At 40.8% G+C, this 17,383-nt stretch overlaps 1 protein-coding gene across 1 annotated transcript in view; it reads left to right on the top strand.

The window, feature by feature from the left end:
- pigf (phosphatidylinositol glycan anchor biosynthesis, class F) overlaps positions 1–17,383 on the top strand; it is a 77,642-nt gene that overhangs the window by 25,122 nt on the left and 35,137 nt on the right. Inside the window, exon 4 of the mRNA XM_073050690.1 lies at positions 11,419–11,527. Within this exon, the coding sequence (XP_072906791.1) occupies positions 11,419–11,527 (109 nt within the window). The remainder of the gene's footprint in view (positions 1–11,418; positions 11,528–17,383) is intronic.

Here is a 17,383-nt window from a genome sequence, read left to right as displayed (position 1 = left end):
ATAATAGCTTAGGAACCTTCTCTTTGGTGACCCTCTCCACAGTAAAATGACTGGTGTCAGAATATAGCTTGGGGTATTCCTCTGTGTTGTGCATCCTCTAACCATTAATGCTTATCCTGTGATATTGGATTTTGGAATAACAGTGCAGACTCTTGTCCTGTGGAGGTGACCTGCATTCAGATTCTCGCAGTTTTAGCTGAAACTGTGAGGATTAATGAATGCCGAGTGGCCTTTCCAATGTCCTATCTTTGAAGGCTTGGCTGGGAGGCAGAGAGGGTTGAAATTTAGTGATGAAAGAGGGGATGGAATGTAGATGGTCTTGGTGTGTACGTGTGTATGCATCTGGGTAACTGTGTCTTGGAGGTATGCAGCTTTCCCTGTCATGTCTTTTAAGGTCATGAAATCTATTATGACATGCGTTTAAATGGTAATTCACAGTCCTGGCAGTAACAGCTCTGGCCGCAAACTGCCAGTCTCTTCTCATTTAATAAGCAGTACAATCTTTAGAGGTGTGGTGCATGTCATTCCCCCAACTTTGGTTCTAGGTTTCCACTCAGCTTTGATTCTAATTTTCCATTCAACTCCCAGACTCTGTTTTTTGCATCTTGCACTATTCCAATAAAGCTAATCTAAACTTGAGAAACCATACCTCATCTTCTGCAGCTCTCTGCACTTGAATATTCAACGATTTCAGATACCCTTTCATTCCTGTTTGTATCGTAACTAGCCAATTCTAATGCGAAGTCGTGTGCCTGAAACATGAACTCAGTTTTTCTCTATCAGTACTGCTAAGTGTTTTGCCCCCAGCCTTCCCTTTCACATTTTCAGCAACTGTGGTATTAAATCTCCAGCAGATTGTTTTCCCATTCCTTCGCATCTGCCTTCATTAACCTGCATCTATTCACACACTCTTCCTAACAGATGATTGACCAGGTAGCCCAAAAAAGTAATTGTATCATTTGCATAGCCTTTCTCCCCACTCTCCACTTTCTTACCTTTTCCACAAATGCTGTCGGAGCATCTCCAGAGTTGCCTGTTTCATTGTTTCAGATTCCCAGCATCTGCATTTCTTTTTGGCTTTTCTAATATAATCTTCTATCTTTTTGCCTCTTCCCCTCGCAACAACACCCCCCCCCCCCCCGACTTCCCTCCCCACCAACTCCAAAAATCTGAGTACTCTTTTCCCTTTCTATTTCTGATGCTGGCCCTCAGTTCTCCAATAGGAGTCACAATGTATGTTGCTCCCACAAGGGGAAGGAGTTTAATGGCCGATACCCTTCTCAGATAGCCGTGCAGGGAAGTGTTGATAGCTGTGCTGAATTGAGCATGGTGTCTTTGCAGATTGAGTCAGAATTGGGAAATAGTCCATCTTCATGCTGTTTCGTACACCTTCTTGACCAGATCCCTTTGAAATAAACCCAATTTGGCATTCGCACTAAATGCTACAGTGTTTTCATGTGATTCAGTTATTATTGTCATCAAACCCTTGTTGTTGTCATCAAAGTAAGTGGGGAAGGTGATGCTGTGGAAAAACTCTAGTAAACATCTATTTGATAGTCATCATGGTTTAAGCTGCACTTAAATGTGTTATTGTAAAAGCCATGGTTGAAGTAAGCATGATTTTCAATTTCAATATCATTTTTTTTCAAAAACTTACAACATTTATGAAGGATTGCGAGCAGTTATACAGATTACTGATGTAATTAAGAGTTGCAAAAGTCAAGACATTAATTTTCAGTGTAATGCTGTTAATCTGCACTTTGGTGCTGGACCAGTAGATTTTCCAGACCATCAGAAGTTGTTCTATTTGTGCTTCAGTGCACTTTCAAAATATGTTTTAGATGCTGTGCTGTAGAAATGTAATTCTTCTGGTGAACACAGCAAGTTTCAAGGGAATGTGGAGACTGGGGCCCTGCTGAGTGAAAGGGAGCTTGGGAACTAGAGCCCTGTGAATGGAAGAGATTGCGGGAATCTGCACACAGTAAACCAGACTGTTAGGATTTTCCAAATAGCTCGATATTGGATTGTTGAAGTTTTCCTGTGATAGGAAATTTGGCCCGGATAATAAATGTTTTATTAACGATAACGGGTCCTAGTACCAGGAAATTCACACAAGAAAATGATTGTGGCAGGAGAAAATCTGAGAGAGATCAGGAGGTAAACATTTAGACCTTTTAGAAAAATAAAAAGGCTTTTGCTGTCGAAGGTTGGAAATTTTAAAAAAAGTTACAGATGGTAGTGATTTAGTTTTCCCTTTGCGTCATTTAATCAACACTGCATCTTGCTGCTCTCATTTGGTTGTTTCACAGTTGTGCAGAGTACCTCAACCACTAGGAGGCGCGTGGTCACAGACATTTAGTTAAATTTACAGTATACATTCTGAGAAGCCTTGTTCCTTTGAGTTGAGTAAAGGTTGTACAGATAGTTGACCTCAGACAGTTTAGCACAGCAGGTGCTGTTAAACATTTTGTTTAAAATGATTGCTTTTGTTTTTATGCCTTCACTTTGAGGATAATAGCTAAAATGCCAGCATTTTATGTTCATCCCTAATTACCCTTAAACTGAGTAGACAGTTAAGAATCAACTGCATTGGTAGGTCTTAACTCCATGTAAGTCAATGGTGGAATGGTACAGTAGTGTGCTGATTAGCCCAGCACTTTACAGTACAGGCGATCTTGGTTCAATTCCCACCACTGCCCGTAAGGATATTGTACATTCTTTCTGTGACTGTGTGTTTTTTTCTGGATGTTGTAGTTTCCTCCCACAGTCCAAAGACTTACCAATTGTTAGATTAATTGGTCATTGTAAATAGTCCCATGATTAGGCTAGGGTTAAATCGGGGGATTGCTGGGTATCACGACTCAAAGAGTCTATTTTGTGTTATATCTCAAGAAAATAAGAAATTAAGGATAACAGACTTCCTTTAAGGTTATCATGATAAAAATCAGCTTTGAAAAGAAATTCAGATTAGTTTAATAATGTGAAACTAAATTCCTAGGATTTTTACAGGGATTTGACCTTGTCTCACCGTGGCATTGGTTCCAACACCCGGCTTTTAGTAAATAACAGAACCACTAAGTAACCATGCCTTATTTGCTACCTATGGTGTGAATAACTTTACAGTGGATTCCAATTAATTGGGACATATCAGGACCAGCACACTTCGGTCCAATTAAATTGCTGCCCCACCCCCCCAATTAGCCAAAGTTTCATGGTAATAGTTTAAAACGGACAAAGTACCATTTAATTAAGTACCAATTATGTATTTATATGAAATGCAGAACAAACTGGAACACTACCAATATTACTACAGTACTCTAAAACTGTGATTACTTCCTAATTGTTATTGATGGAGAAATTTGGACAGTGTACACTGCCGTGTTCTTTTGACTGTGTAGACATCCAGTGCAAATAATGGAGTGCCTTCATTGCCTTCCTGCATGAAGTGGTGTCAGAAATCACTGCTTTTTTAATTTGGTGTTGGTCACCTCAAACAAATAACATTAACACAAGCATGCACAACTGGCGCTATTTAACAACTGTTAGTTCTAAGCATAGTGTAGTGTCTTAACAGCCACACAAGCACACATGGTTTCTAGTTAAAAACTGTTGCATCCTCTAAATCATCATTTTCATTGTAACATTTAAGATGATTGTCGATACCTTCAAATTCATCATAGTTCCTGTTTGTTGAAGTGGTAAAATCGTTTCATTTTCACTCCATTCTGTTTCTCACATCTCCAAGCTTGACTGTTTGAAACTGCAGTGAGAAAAACAGTTCTGTTATTGTCCTACTGCTTATTTCTTGCCAACTATCAGTAATAAATATCACTGCTTTTTGAATACAAACACACACAACTGATGTTATTTTAAAAAACTGTTTGCACTAAGCAGGGTCTAGTGTCTAACAGCCGCACAAGTGCACTTGACTGACACTTGTTAGAAACTGCTTGGCACCAGTCTGCTGTCCCAATTAAGAGGCATGGTGTCCCAACTAAATGAAGGAAATCCCAGCTATTTTCTCGATTAGTTTTTGTTCTTTAAGAGTTGTCCCTAATAAACTGCAGCCTCGATTAGCCGATAGCCCAATCAACCAGAATGCACTGTGTACCTTTAATGGGCTTTTAAAAGTAATGGGTTGCTGGTCTTAATAGAGAGAAGTACTTCCCCTTAACATTGCTCTACATACAGGTTCTTTTGTTGGCTAACTTATGGGCTCAATAGGATTGATTTAAAAGGGGCTCAGCAGTAGAATTTGTTCGACCAACACCCACGTCTGGAATTAACAGTCCACCATGTTTTGAATATTAAAATCCACTCTTTTAACTGGATCTTACATATGTAACTCTTTGTTAATTGAAAAAACATTTCTGCTCAAGTCGAGTGTTAAAAATGTCTTTGCCTTCCACAGGCTGAAAAGCAAAAAGTGCTTGGTTGAAGGATAAAGGAGATAGGATTTTGACTGCATGTGTGATTCTTCATCTCAGATTTTTTTTCTTGCTTCCTTTGCTCAAGACAGGAGCAGTATATTAGTCCCATGTAACTGAAGCTTTACTTGGGAGTAAAGCCAAGATGAGCAATGAGCTGCCCCATTCCTACTACATCTGCACTGTAGGACAGCTGCTCATTGTTAATAGTGGTATGCACACGAACAGGGAGAGCCTCCAACTTCCTGACCGACTGGCAGGAACTAGCAGAGCAAGAGGAGGAGGTCAGTGCCCTTGTTAACAAAATAGATATGGTAAAAAAGAATTATATCACCTGGTTACATTTAAAATATAAATTTGAGTGAGTGGTGCATTGAAATGAACTTGGCTTCGGCACTTCTGACATCAGCATGAAATTGCATGCAGGTTTCCATCACAATACTTACAGGAGTTGTTAGCCAGGAGAGGGAAGGGAAGTCAGCTCTGTGGAGGTTTGTCTTTCTCGACGTTTAAAAAGATGCTCGGTTTATAGCTTTCACTAAATTGAAGATGAGTGTTTATGTATCGATAGTGTAAAAAGATATTTCTTTTTGTAATTTAGACACTGGGTTAGGAACTTCAAGTCCAACTTTACCTAACAGAACCAGAAATAATGGTTCCACACATAAATTTAATAAGACTAGAAATAGAAAGCTGTGCCTCTTTCAGTAATTTAGAGGTTCCGAGAGCAATTTAGATTATGAGAAAATGCAAAAGATGTCAAATCAGATTGAGTGAATTCTCATAATTTCTCTATGGTTTTATTTCCATCTGTGCTGTCAGAGAATGTCGAATAACAGTGCCATCATATTTCAATCTTATTGATTTGGGCTTTGATATTCTTAGGATCTGGTTCTCTGGACATTGTTCTCTCCACTTCTAAAGACTCTATTTTGTGGAAGTTATTCAGTTAGTGAAAATTTATTGTTTGAAGAAACTTGGATCACAGCCTAAAGTACACAGCATTGGACAGGGTTGATGTTGAAGTGGGAGAGAGAAACTGTAGCAGTGGATAGTCCTTCGAGAAGAAATAATTGGGACGTATGGTGGTGGGGGGAGGGGGCAGGAGAGATTATTGAGAGAAGTATACAAAATAATGGATAGTAGAATAGACTTTCCTGATGATGAGTATGGGTTTAACTGACATATGTGAATTTTTTTTCTCAGCTAGGAGAGAGGCAGTGCATATTAGATGACATCTAAGTGGGAGAGCTGCATGGGCTCAGTCGTAGCAAGCACTAGGCCTCAAGCCCCAATGCCAACGCCGCTGCCAGGAAAGAAATGTTGGAGCTGGTGTGCTCCACTGGGGGGCAGTGTGGTGCAGAGTCCAGGCTGGAGTGGAGCAGAAGATGTTGTGGTCAACTGCAGATTTCTACGGCATTCAATGGACCCTGCCTCATGTTGTGGTGTCACTTATTGACAGATGTCAGGAGAGAGGCATTGGAGCTGGTGCATTCCTCCCAGAGCAGAGTAGTGCACCATCTAGGTTAGAGTCAATGCTGCTCCCTGTGATCGTTCGGCAGATGACAAACTTGTGTTGTGGTCGACTGCAGGTTTCGACAATGATGGCTCAAGTGGCTGTATCTTGTACCTTTATGCGCTTGCTATATTGTACATTGTATGTGTGCTCCGTGCTGTGTATGATTGTTGGTACCGTGTTTTCGACCTTGGGTCTAGAGTAACATTGTTTCGTTTGGTGGTATTCATGTATGATTGAATGACAATTAAACTTGAATTGAATTAATTGAAGAAGCATCTGGATGTGCATTTGAATCACTAAATCTCAGTAAGCTACAGACCAAATATTTCACAGAGAACGGCAGGTTCCTGGTGAGTGTTACAGACAGAGGATCCTTGCAGTTCAAGAACAGAGGAACCAGAAAAGGATCCTTTTATTTCCACTCACTGCCTCCTACCTATCAGTCAATGCTCTAACCGTTAATGCCTGTAATTTCCCGATAATAACATGGACTCTCAACTTGGTAAGCAGCCTCATGTGTGGCACCTTGTCAAGGGCCTTCTGAAAGTCCAATTATACAACATCCACTCCATCCCCTTTATCTATCCTACTTGTAATCTCCTCAAATAATTCCAACAGATTCATCAGGCAGGATTTTCCTTTATCTTCACCAAGTGTCACCGAGTACTCCATAACCTCATCGTTAACAATTGACTCCAACATTTTCCCAACCACTGAGGTCAGGCTAACTGGTCTGTAATTTCCTTTCTGCTGCCTTCCTCCTTTCTTAAAGAGTTGAGTGACATTTGCAAGTTTCCAGTTCTCTGGAACTATGCCAGAGTCCAATGATGGAGGTCACACTTGGAGTACTTGGTTTCGTTTTGGTTGCCCTGCTATAGGAAATATGTTATTAAACTGGAAAGAGAGCAGAAAAGTTTTTCAAGGATGTTAACAGGAGTTGAGGGACTGAGTTATAAGGAGAGGTTGGACAGGCTGGGATTTTATTCCTTGGAGTGTAGAAAGCTGAAGAGGTGATCTTGTAGAGGTGTGTTAAATCATGAAGGGTATAGATAGGGTAAGTGCAGTCAGTCTTCCCAGAGTTGGGGAGAATCAAAAACTCAAGGGCATGGGTTTATGATGAGAGGGGAGAGATTTAATCAGAGCTTGAGGGGTAACTTTTTTAACACAAAAAATTAGCTTCCAGAAGTAGTAGTTGAGATGGGTACAGTAACAACTTTTAAGGGACAGTTGGACAGAATCAGAACAGGTTTATTATCATCGTCATGTGATGTGAAATTTGTTAACTTAGCAGCAGCAGTTCAATGCAATACACAATCTAGCGGAGAAAAAAATAACAAATAAAACAAAACATAATAATAATTAAACAAGTAAATAAACTACGTATATTAAATAGATTTTTAAAACGTGCAAACACAGAAAAACTGTATATTGTACACTGTATACTGTACGTAGATTGGGAGAAAATTAGAGGATTTGAGCCGGACACTGGCAAAGGGGACTTGCTTGGATACAGCACCTTGGCCAGCATGGATCAGTTGGGTTGAAAGGCCTGTTGGCACACTATGTCTCTATGACTATACTGGTAAAAGAGAATAGTGTAGATGAGTACTTGAACTCCAGTCCTGCTGATGGGTTTCGGCCCAAAACATCAACTGTACTCTTTTCCATAGATGCTGCCTGGCCTGCTGAGTTCCTCCAGCATTTTGTCTATGTTGCTCGGATTCTTGGATTTCCAGCATCTGCAGATTTTCTTTTGTTTGTACTTGGGTATAGAGGGTCTTCTTCTGAAGGGCACCTTTCTATGTAACTGATTCTGTGGCAGTTAGTTGCTGAGTCAGGATCACGTACAGGCCACACTGTTAGATATGTTTAATTAAAGTTTTCCAGCTGGTGGGATAACCTTAATGGAATTTTTACCTACGGATCAATAGTCCATGCCTCTGGCTCTAGTCAAATAACAAAGCCACCAGGTAACGGTTTCATAATTGTGTCATGACTTGTTAGACTCAAATAGTAAGGAAGATTCGTTTGACATAATGCTGAACTCCCTGCCAAAAGTTTTAAATTTTATAATGTTGCTTTTTGCCAACTTGTACGTACGATTGAAATAAAGGTCATGCATAGAATCAAAAATGGATGGTATCATAAAGAATCTCAAGTCCCAGGAGGAGGATGCAATCTACTTTAGCTAACTTTCTATGTATTGCTCAGCGTAGAGTAAGATGTCGAATGAGATATATTTCAATTAAAAGTTTCTGCATATTTGACTGTGAACAATTCAGGGTTGTCCTGCTGCTGAAATAAAATTCAGCAATAATTCACTTCAAATTGTGACTTGCTAAGACAGGGAGCTATGTTTTGTCATAGGCATTTATAGTGGAAGAGGGGTCAATTGGCCCATTGTATCTGGTCGTGAAGGACAAATATCCAGACTAATCACACTTTCCAGTTATTGACCTGTAACCTCATAGGTTCTGTGTGTCAGGATTTCTCCAGGTATATTTTACATATGATCATTGTTTCTATCTTCACTATCAGTTCAGATTATGACTTTCACACACTATAGTGATTTATTTTCCTCAATTTCCCTCTAATTCTACTAGTACCCTAATTCAAAATCTAATTATTCATTAAGTTGCCCCGAACTTTTCATAATATTCTAGGTATAGTCTACTTGGGGCTGTTTTTTTTAACTGAAGCATAACTTCTACATCCTTTATATCCAGAGGACTAGAATATAAAAGGAGAGCATTTCCATTATTGATGAATTTCAACGTAATTTGATATCTCTGTTCTTGGACCACAAAGATTACTATCTAAATGGAGTCAAGTTAGGAAAAGGGGAAGTACAACGAGATCTAGGTGTTCTTGTACATCAGTCAATGAAAGCAAGCATGCAGGTACAGCAGGCAGTGAAGAAAGCTAATGGCATGCTGGCTTTTATAACAAGAGGAATTGAGTATAGGAGTAAAGAGGTCCTTCTGCAGCTGTACAGGGCCCTGGTGAGACCCCACCTGGAGTATTGTGTGCAGTTTTGGTCTCCAAATTTGAGGAAGGACATTCTTGCTATTGAGGGAGTGCAGCATAGGTTCACAAGGTTAATTCCCGGAACGGCGGGACTGTCATATGTTGAAAGATTGGAGCGACTGGGCTTGTATACACTGGAATTTAGAAGGATGAGAGGGGATCTGATTGAAACATACAAGATTATTAAGGGATTGGACACACTGGAGGCAGGAAGCATGTTCCCGCTGATGGGTGAGTCCAGAACTAGAGGCCACAGTTTAAGAATAAGGGGTAGGCCATTTAGAACAGAGGTGCGGAAAAACTTTTTCACCCAGAGAGTGGTGGATATGTGGAATGCTCTGCCCCAGAAGGCAGTGGAGGCCAAGTCTCTGGATGCATTCAAGAGAGAGTTAGATAGAGCTCTTATAGATAGCGGGGTCAAGGGATATGGGGAGAGGGCAGGAACGGGGTACTGATTGTGTATGATCAGCCATGATCACAGTGAATGGCAGTGCTGGCTAGAAGGGCCGAGTGGTCTACTCCTGCACCTATTGTCTATAAAGTTTCCTTGGAATTCTACAGTTTTAATTTTCCACTGTTTTAAGGTCCTTGGTGGATGATCTTGTATTTGTAGACATTGAAATAGATTTCCCACACTTTTGTTTAATCTATTATTGCTGCTTGGTAGTTCTAGTTTGCTTCTCCACAGTGTATAGTTTCCCTGAGTGCCTTTTGTAATCCAGCATATGTAGTTTTCTGATGCGTATATTTAATACAACAGAAATCATAAATAAAGGCCTTGAATAGTTGAGGCACAAAACAAATTGCAAGACACTGGATGTCAGAATTTGACATCCTATTATTATTCTGTGCCACTCAGTCAAGCTAGCAATAATATGCCTTTCATGAGCTGCAGTCTTATTTTAAAAACTCCTTTTGATGGTTTTCATTGTAAACTGGTGGTTCATATAAATATTAAAATAGCCAAAGAATGAATGCCTGCTAATGTCAGAGGAAATGGAAAGGTGGGAATTTTAGAGTTTAGGGGCTCCTAGCCACCATTAAACGCTGACAGATTCTTTGCTCGTTTCCGGTAATATCCAGTCTTGAACAAATCAATAAGATCCTTCCTGGGTCTTGCTCTCAGTCTGCTCACCTGAATTCATTTGGGCTTTACTGATTGCCCAAGCAACAAACTGCACTCCACTTGCTATTCGCAGATGGTTACCTCATCCAAGGCCTAACACAGGTTTGAGTCTGCTTAGCTGAGTACTCACCTGGGCTTTTGCTTCCTACTTAAGGCATTGTCCAAACAAGAGCCAGTGAATACAGAGAGAATGTATGATGATAGGGCTGATTGGTGTGAAGGTGCATGTACAACACTGGGTACATGGAGCTTAGAAAAATAGAGTGCTATGGGTAACCATAGGTAACTTTTAAAGTAAGTACACTTCTGGCACAGCATTGTGGGTTGAAAGGCCTGTATTGTGCTGTAGGTTTTCTGTGTTTCTTATTGCCACCTCAAACCCTGTCGCACTAATGGATGCAGGATGGTAGTCACGTCACAAGATTAACAATCTAATTGTCAGGAGTCCTATTCCCCTTTGGATATTTTGAAATGCTATCTGTTGTCCTGGTTCAATATTCCTCAGATATCTAAGTCTAACTTGAATTAATTCGATCAGTAAGGTCCTTTATCAAAGACACCAGGAAAGAATGCTGTATGCAGTCTTGCCAGATCTCAAAGTACCTTGGGCAGTGTTTGGGTGGGTGTTGTTAAGCCAAGTGCGAATCAGCCTTGAATGGTAGAACATACTTAGTCCATTAAGTATCAGAAAGTAATATGGTAAACTTTTCAGGAAGCTAATGGTGGTCATGTGAAGTGGAAGTTTCTGAGCAATCCCTGACCATTTGGGTAGTGGTTATCAGAGTAGGGCTCATATTCTAATACATTCTGTGTTCTTTGTCTTCCGACTCGATATGCTTCCACCGAATACTCTACTCTGGTGGGTCTTTGTCCATTTTATCTCTGTTTTCCATTGCATCACACAAATTGCTGGAGGAACTAAGCAAGTCAGGCAGCATCTGTGGAGGGAACTGAGCAGTTGAGGCCATCTTGGCTGGAAGCATCGATCACTTCTTTCCCTCCAAGAATGCTGCCTGGTCTGCTGAGTTCCTCCAGCCATTTGTGTGTTGCTCCAGATTTCCATTATCTATAATCTGCCTTGTCTCCTGTTTTCTGTTACCAGTTCGTGTTCGTTCCTTTGCCGACTCACTTTAATTCCTCCCCAGTGCAACGTTGCTCCATGTTCACTCTCTGTCATTTGGCTTTTTACGTTGTCCTTTTTTCTGTCTACTGATCAATATCTATTTTGTTTGCAATTATCTTAACCATTTTATAAAAGTCTTCCAGGTTAACTATATTGGGAATGACCTAATGAATAAAATGTCCTTTTCCTCCTGCAGGGCAACATCTGTCTGGGATACGAGTCTGCAAATCACCACAATTTCCAGTTTGTTTGGAGCTTGGCTAGGAGCATTTCCTATCCCACTGGACTGGGACAGGCCCTGGCAGGTACATAATCATTTATAGGAATCTTCTGTAATGCCCTGGTTCATATTTTTACTGTTATGCTGTATGTATTTCATTTTAGCAGTTCTGTAAGAGCTGCTTGTTTTCAACTTGCTCCATTTTCAGCTTGCTAGGATTATTGTTGAAGATAAGAGATGAGGAGAAATGTGTGTTATCCAATTAGGATGGTTGAATTAAGGGGAGTTTTCTCTGGTGAGGGCACTACGGTTGGGCTTGAGTTTTTTGGTTCGGTGGAAAATGAAGAGAGAAGGCGCTGGGGAGAACTGGACGTTGCATACGATCTGGTGGGAGACTCGTTCGTTCTAGGTGGATTGCGAGTGCCGTTCGGAAGGTGGTGTGGGCTTTCATGCTGACTGAGGGCCCAACGTGTGAGTGACAGAGAAGTTCAGGTTGAGCTCCAACTTGTGCACATTTGACTGTTTAATTAGAATGGGCCCTTTTCTTTTTGTTATTCTTTACTATAACCTTAAGTTAAGGTTCATAAATATAATTCCTTTAATCCTATGCAGTGTACGGTCTGTTATTTTGTGGCACTAATTTGTAACAGGGTAAGCATCTACCACAGATGGGTTTGGCGTGGAAGAGCATGGGAGGTTGTCTTCCCTCGACCTAAGCAGCCAAGGAAACCAGGGGCTTTCACTTGGAAACTTACGGTGAACTTGAAAAATCTACTAAATATCTAATTGGTTTGGTAGTATGCATTATGAGAAAGAGAACCAAATTGTTTGAAAAGGAACTACTTTTGACAAGGACGTGTGTAAAGTAGAAAAATAATAGCCAGTGAATTCTGAAATGGGTAAAAGGATCAACATCAGGCTAATAGTTGAAATGCGAAGCGTTTAGAGTATAGCTAATATATTGTTGTGTAAGAGCTTTTGGAGAATTATATCTGAAAATACATGTATTTATTTGTAAGACAAGAATGATTTTAATGCATGATAATTTACACAGAACTAAAAAAAATAACTTGTTCAGCTGTCGGACTTTTTAATGTACAGATTTTCAAATTCAGATCTCCCAACTTGATCCCAGCTCGGGACTCTCACCACCAGGTTCAGGAACAGTTCTTAATCTTCAGTCATCAGGGTCTTGAAACAGTGGGGATAACTTTACTGCCCATGACTGAACTGTTCCCACAATCTATGGACTCACTTTCAAAGACTCGTCACCTCATGTCCTCGATATTTATTATAATTTCTTTTTTTTTTGAATGAGCACAGTTTGTTGTCTTTCGCACATTGGTTGTTTATCCATCCTATTGGGTGCAGTCTTTCATTAATTCTATTGCAGTTCTTGGATTTACTGAGAATGCCTGCAGAAAAAAAGAATCTCAGGGTTGTACATGGTGACATGTATGTACTTTGATAATAAATTTACCTTGAACTTTGAATTTTGCACTTTGTAGAATTCCATAGAATCATCCTTTTCCAGGATTGAAAGACTTGTCATATGAAGAGCGTTTGATGGCTCTGGGCCTGTATTCACTGGAATTCAGAACAATGAGGGGTGACTTCATTGAAGCCTATCAAATGTTGAAAGGGCTTGATAGAGTGAATGTGGAGAGGATGTTTCCTATGGTGGGACAGTTTAAGACCAGAGGACACAGCCTCAGAATAGAAGGGGCATCCTTTTAGAATGGAGATGAGTCGGAATTTCTTTAGCCAGAGAGTGCTGAATCTGTGGAATTCTTTGCCACAGGCAACTGTGGGGGCCAAGTCTTTATGTATATTTAAGGCAGAGGTTGATAGATTCTTGATTGATCAGGGCATGAAGGGATACGGAGAGAAGGCAGGAGAGTGCAGGTGAGAGGAAAATTGGATCAGGCATGATGAAATGGCAGAGCAAACTCGATTGGCCAACTAGCCTAATTCTGCTGTTATATCTTATTATTACCAATTGTTTTTTTATTAACTGCTTAATAACTTCAATATTTTATTCACATTTTATGTAATTTTAAAAATATTTGGTATATTGCTTTTTCAACATAGCAAAACATCCTAAAATGGTGGTAGTTGTGCTTCTGTTCCATAGAAGGAGCAAGAGGTGTCTGATGGGACAGGAAGTGAGCTCCTAGGTCAACACAAAGGGTTTCCATGTGCCAAAAAGATTGTCAGTGCCATTCTTATCATTCCTTCTTTGCACTGAGTTGACCTGCGGCTCCCAGGAGTTGGGGATTTGAGGAAAGCTATGAGTGTGTCCAAGAACACTTTTCTGTCTGCCAGGGAATCCTCTGTGACAGAGCCTGGAACAGAGTATCTGTTTGGGGAGTAACTTGCCCTCATTTTCCAGCTTCAGTGACAAACTTGATGAGCTTCCGATGAGTTTAAATGCACTCAATGAGATGTTTAGTTTGAAGTTTGAATTAGTTTTCTAATAAGTGGAAGAGATCAACTCTGAAAAGTCATCAATTTGAGGAAGTTATTTCTGTATGAACGCTGGCTAACCTGCTGAGTGTTTGCAGGTTTTTCATTTTATGTCATATTTTTAGTGTGTAAAATACTTTCTAGATGTTAGTTTTCTTTTAATTATGTTGTGTCCTTCATACTTTTTATTCTCCAATGATTACAACATCTCCAGACAGATTATTCCTGGGTTACAATGACCAACTATGGACACCCCCATATATATGAATGAGCTCCCGTGATATCACTAATTTCAAAGGTCCATAGGTAATTAGGTTTTTATTCCATACAAATGGCAGAAATAGTTTTCTCTCTGCACTTTCAGCGATTGCTCTTTCTTATCAGCTTTGTGTGCTTTTGATGCTATTCATTACAATACTATTGAGATATGCTTGCCATCTGAGTGATTTTTGTGCATTCTCTGACGTATGGACAAAATTTACATTTGGACTTAAGTGAAAACAGAATCAGTTCGTCAGCCTGTAGAGTCAGTGCCAGACAATGTACCAAATCTGGGTATAGTCTATGCCTCAGAATGTCACTGATGCTGGCACAATTGAACGAAGACTTCAGCTAGTGATTGTGTTCAACTGACTATCAGTCTCCCTTTTTAATGTACTGAAGTGAATAGCTAATGTATCACTACCCTCTTCACTGAATCGTTCACAAAGAAGGCAATTTGTGGCAGAGGTCCTGCAATTTTATTCCATCCACTGTTTGACATTGGTCTAGCAACTGCCAAAGAATACATTTGAATCTAACAATAAGTTTTCTCTTGAAGGTAGATATAGAATTTTAGCATTGATATCTGAAGATGTATTTAATGCAATGGAGTCTGAACCCAACCTAGCTGGATGCTCCTTACTTTCTCTGAGTGTAGCCACTCTACCATACCAGTTTATGAATTAAAGCATTTCACAGAGGGCACAACATTAAACTAAGAGGCTCTATGAATGAATCTGTTCTGTAGATGATTTGGCACTGTGGAGAAGTTGTGAAAGTGTAACTCTGGGAGAGGTTCCAGAGAATTGGAGGGTTGTGGATGTTGCTCCCTTATTCAACAAAGGGAGTAGAGATAGCCCAGGAAATTATAGACCAGTGAGTCTTACTTCAGTGGTTGGTAAGTTGATGGAGAAGATCCTGAGAGGCAGGATTTATATACATTTGGAGAAGCATAATATGATTAGGAATAGTCAGCATTGCTTTGTCAAAGGCAGGTCTTGCCTTACAAGCCTGTTTGAATTTTTATGAGGATGTGACTAAAAACATTGATGAAGGTAGAGCCATGTATATGGATTTCAGCAAGGCACTTGATAAGGTACCCCTTGCAAGGCTTATTGAGAAAGTAAGGAGACATGGGATCCAAGGGGATATTGCTTTGTGGATCCAGAACTGGCTTGCCCACAGAAAGCAAAGAGTGGTTGTACATGGGTCATATTCTGCATGGAGGTTGGTGACCGGTGGTGTGCCTCAGGGATCTGTTCTGGGACCCCTACTCTTCGTGATTTTTATAAATGACCTGGATGAGGAAGCAGAGGGATGGGTTAGTAAATTTGCTGATGACACAAAGGTTGGGGATGTGGTGGGTAGTGTGGAGAGCTGTCAGAGGTTACAGCAGGACACTGATGGGATGCAAAACTGGGCTGAGAAGTAGCAGATGGAGTTCAACACAGCTAAGTGTGAGGTGGTTTATTTTGGTAGGTCAAATGTGATGGCAGAATATAGTATTAATGGTAAGACTCTTGGCAGTGTGGAGGATCAGAGGGACCTTGGGGTCCAAGTCCTTAGGACACTCAAAGCTGCTGCGCAGGTTGACTCTAAGGTTAAGAAGGCGTATGGTGCATTGGCCTTCATCAACTGTGGGATTGAGTTCAAGAGGCGAGAGGTAATGTTATAGCTATGTAGGACCCTGGTCAGACCCCACTTGAAGTACTGTGCTCAGTTCTGGTCGCCTCACTACAGGAAGGATGTGGAAACCATAGAAAGGGTGCCGAGGAGATTTACAATGGTATTGCCTGGATTGGGGAGCATGCCTTACGAGAACAGGTTGAGTGAGCTCGGCCTTTTCTCCTTGGAGTGAAGGAGGATGAGAGATGACCTGATAGAGGTGTACAAGATGATGAGAGGCATTGCTCGTGTGGATAGTCAGAGGTTTTTCCCAGGGCTGAAATCGCTAGCATGAGAGGGCATAGTTTTAAAGTGCTTGGACGCAGGTACAGAGAAGATGTCGGGGTAAGGTTTTTACGCAGAGAGTGGTGAGTGTGTGGACTGAGCTGCCGGCGGTGGTGGTGGAGGCGGAAATGATGGGGTCTTTTAAGGGACTGCTGGATAGGTACATGGAGCTTAGAAAATGGAATGCTATGGGTAAGCCTAGGTAGTTCTAAGGTAAGGACATGTTTGGCACAGCTTTGTGGGCTGAAGGGCCTGTATTGTGCTGTAGTTTTTCAATGTTTCTATGTAACATTCGTAACATGGCAACCTGGAAAGAAATACTTCCATCGCTTCGAAATGTCAGCATAAGACATAGGGGTAGATTTGGAACACTCAGCCTATCACGGTTGATCAATTATCCCTCTTGACCCCATTTTCCTGCCTTTTCCCCCATAACATTTGACGCCTTGGCTAATCAAGAACCTATCATCCTTCGCTTTAAATATACACAATGACTTGGCCTCCACAGTCTTCTGTGGCAATGAATTCTACAGATTCCCCACCCTCACTTCCGTTCTAAATGGACGTCTATCTATTCTGTGGCTGTGACCTCTTTCTCCCCCTTCCATACTACAAGTGAAGTCTGACCAATGCTTTTAAAGCCTCAGCTTTATATTGTAGCTCATATTCAAAATGAATGCTAACATTACATTTCCCTTCCTTACCACCTGCTCAACCTACAAGTTAACCTTTGGGGAATCCTGCACAAGGACTCCCAAGTCCCTTTGCACCTCTGATTTTTGAATTTTCTCCCCATTTAGAAAATAGTCTGTCTATGGCAATACACTTCTCTACACTATATTCTACCTGCAACTTCTTTGCCCGTTCCCCCATTCAGTTCAAGTCCTGTAGACTTTCTGCTTCCTCAACACTTCCTGCTCCTCAACATATGTTTGTATCACCTGCAAACTGGGCCACAGTGCCTTCAATTCCGTCATCAAATTCATTGACATACAAGTTGAAAAGAAGCAGTTCCAATACCAATACTCTGGAGCACCACTAGTCACTAGCAGCTAACTGGAATTGTCCTCCTTTTTAACCCGACTCTTTGCTTTCTGCTAGTTGGCCAATCTTGTCTCCATGCTAGTATCTTTCCCGCAATAGAGGTTCTTATCTTATTCAGCAGGTTTATGTACGGCACCTTCTCAACGGCCCTCTGAAAATCCAAGTAAACAACATCCACTGGCTATCTTTTTTGGCTCTCCTGCCTGTTTCTAAATGAATT

The sequence above is a fragment of the Hemitrygon akajei genome, chromosome 7, assembly GCF_048418815.1.
Source record: "Hemitrygon akajei chromosome 7, sHemAka1.3, whole genome shotgun sequence".
In the NCBI taxonomy this organism is placed as follows: Eukaryota; Metazoa; Chordata; class Chondrichthyes; order Myliobatiformes; family Dasyatidae; genus Hemitrygon; species Hemitrygon akajei.
This window is presented reverse-complemented; position numbering and strand designations above follow the sequence as displayed.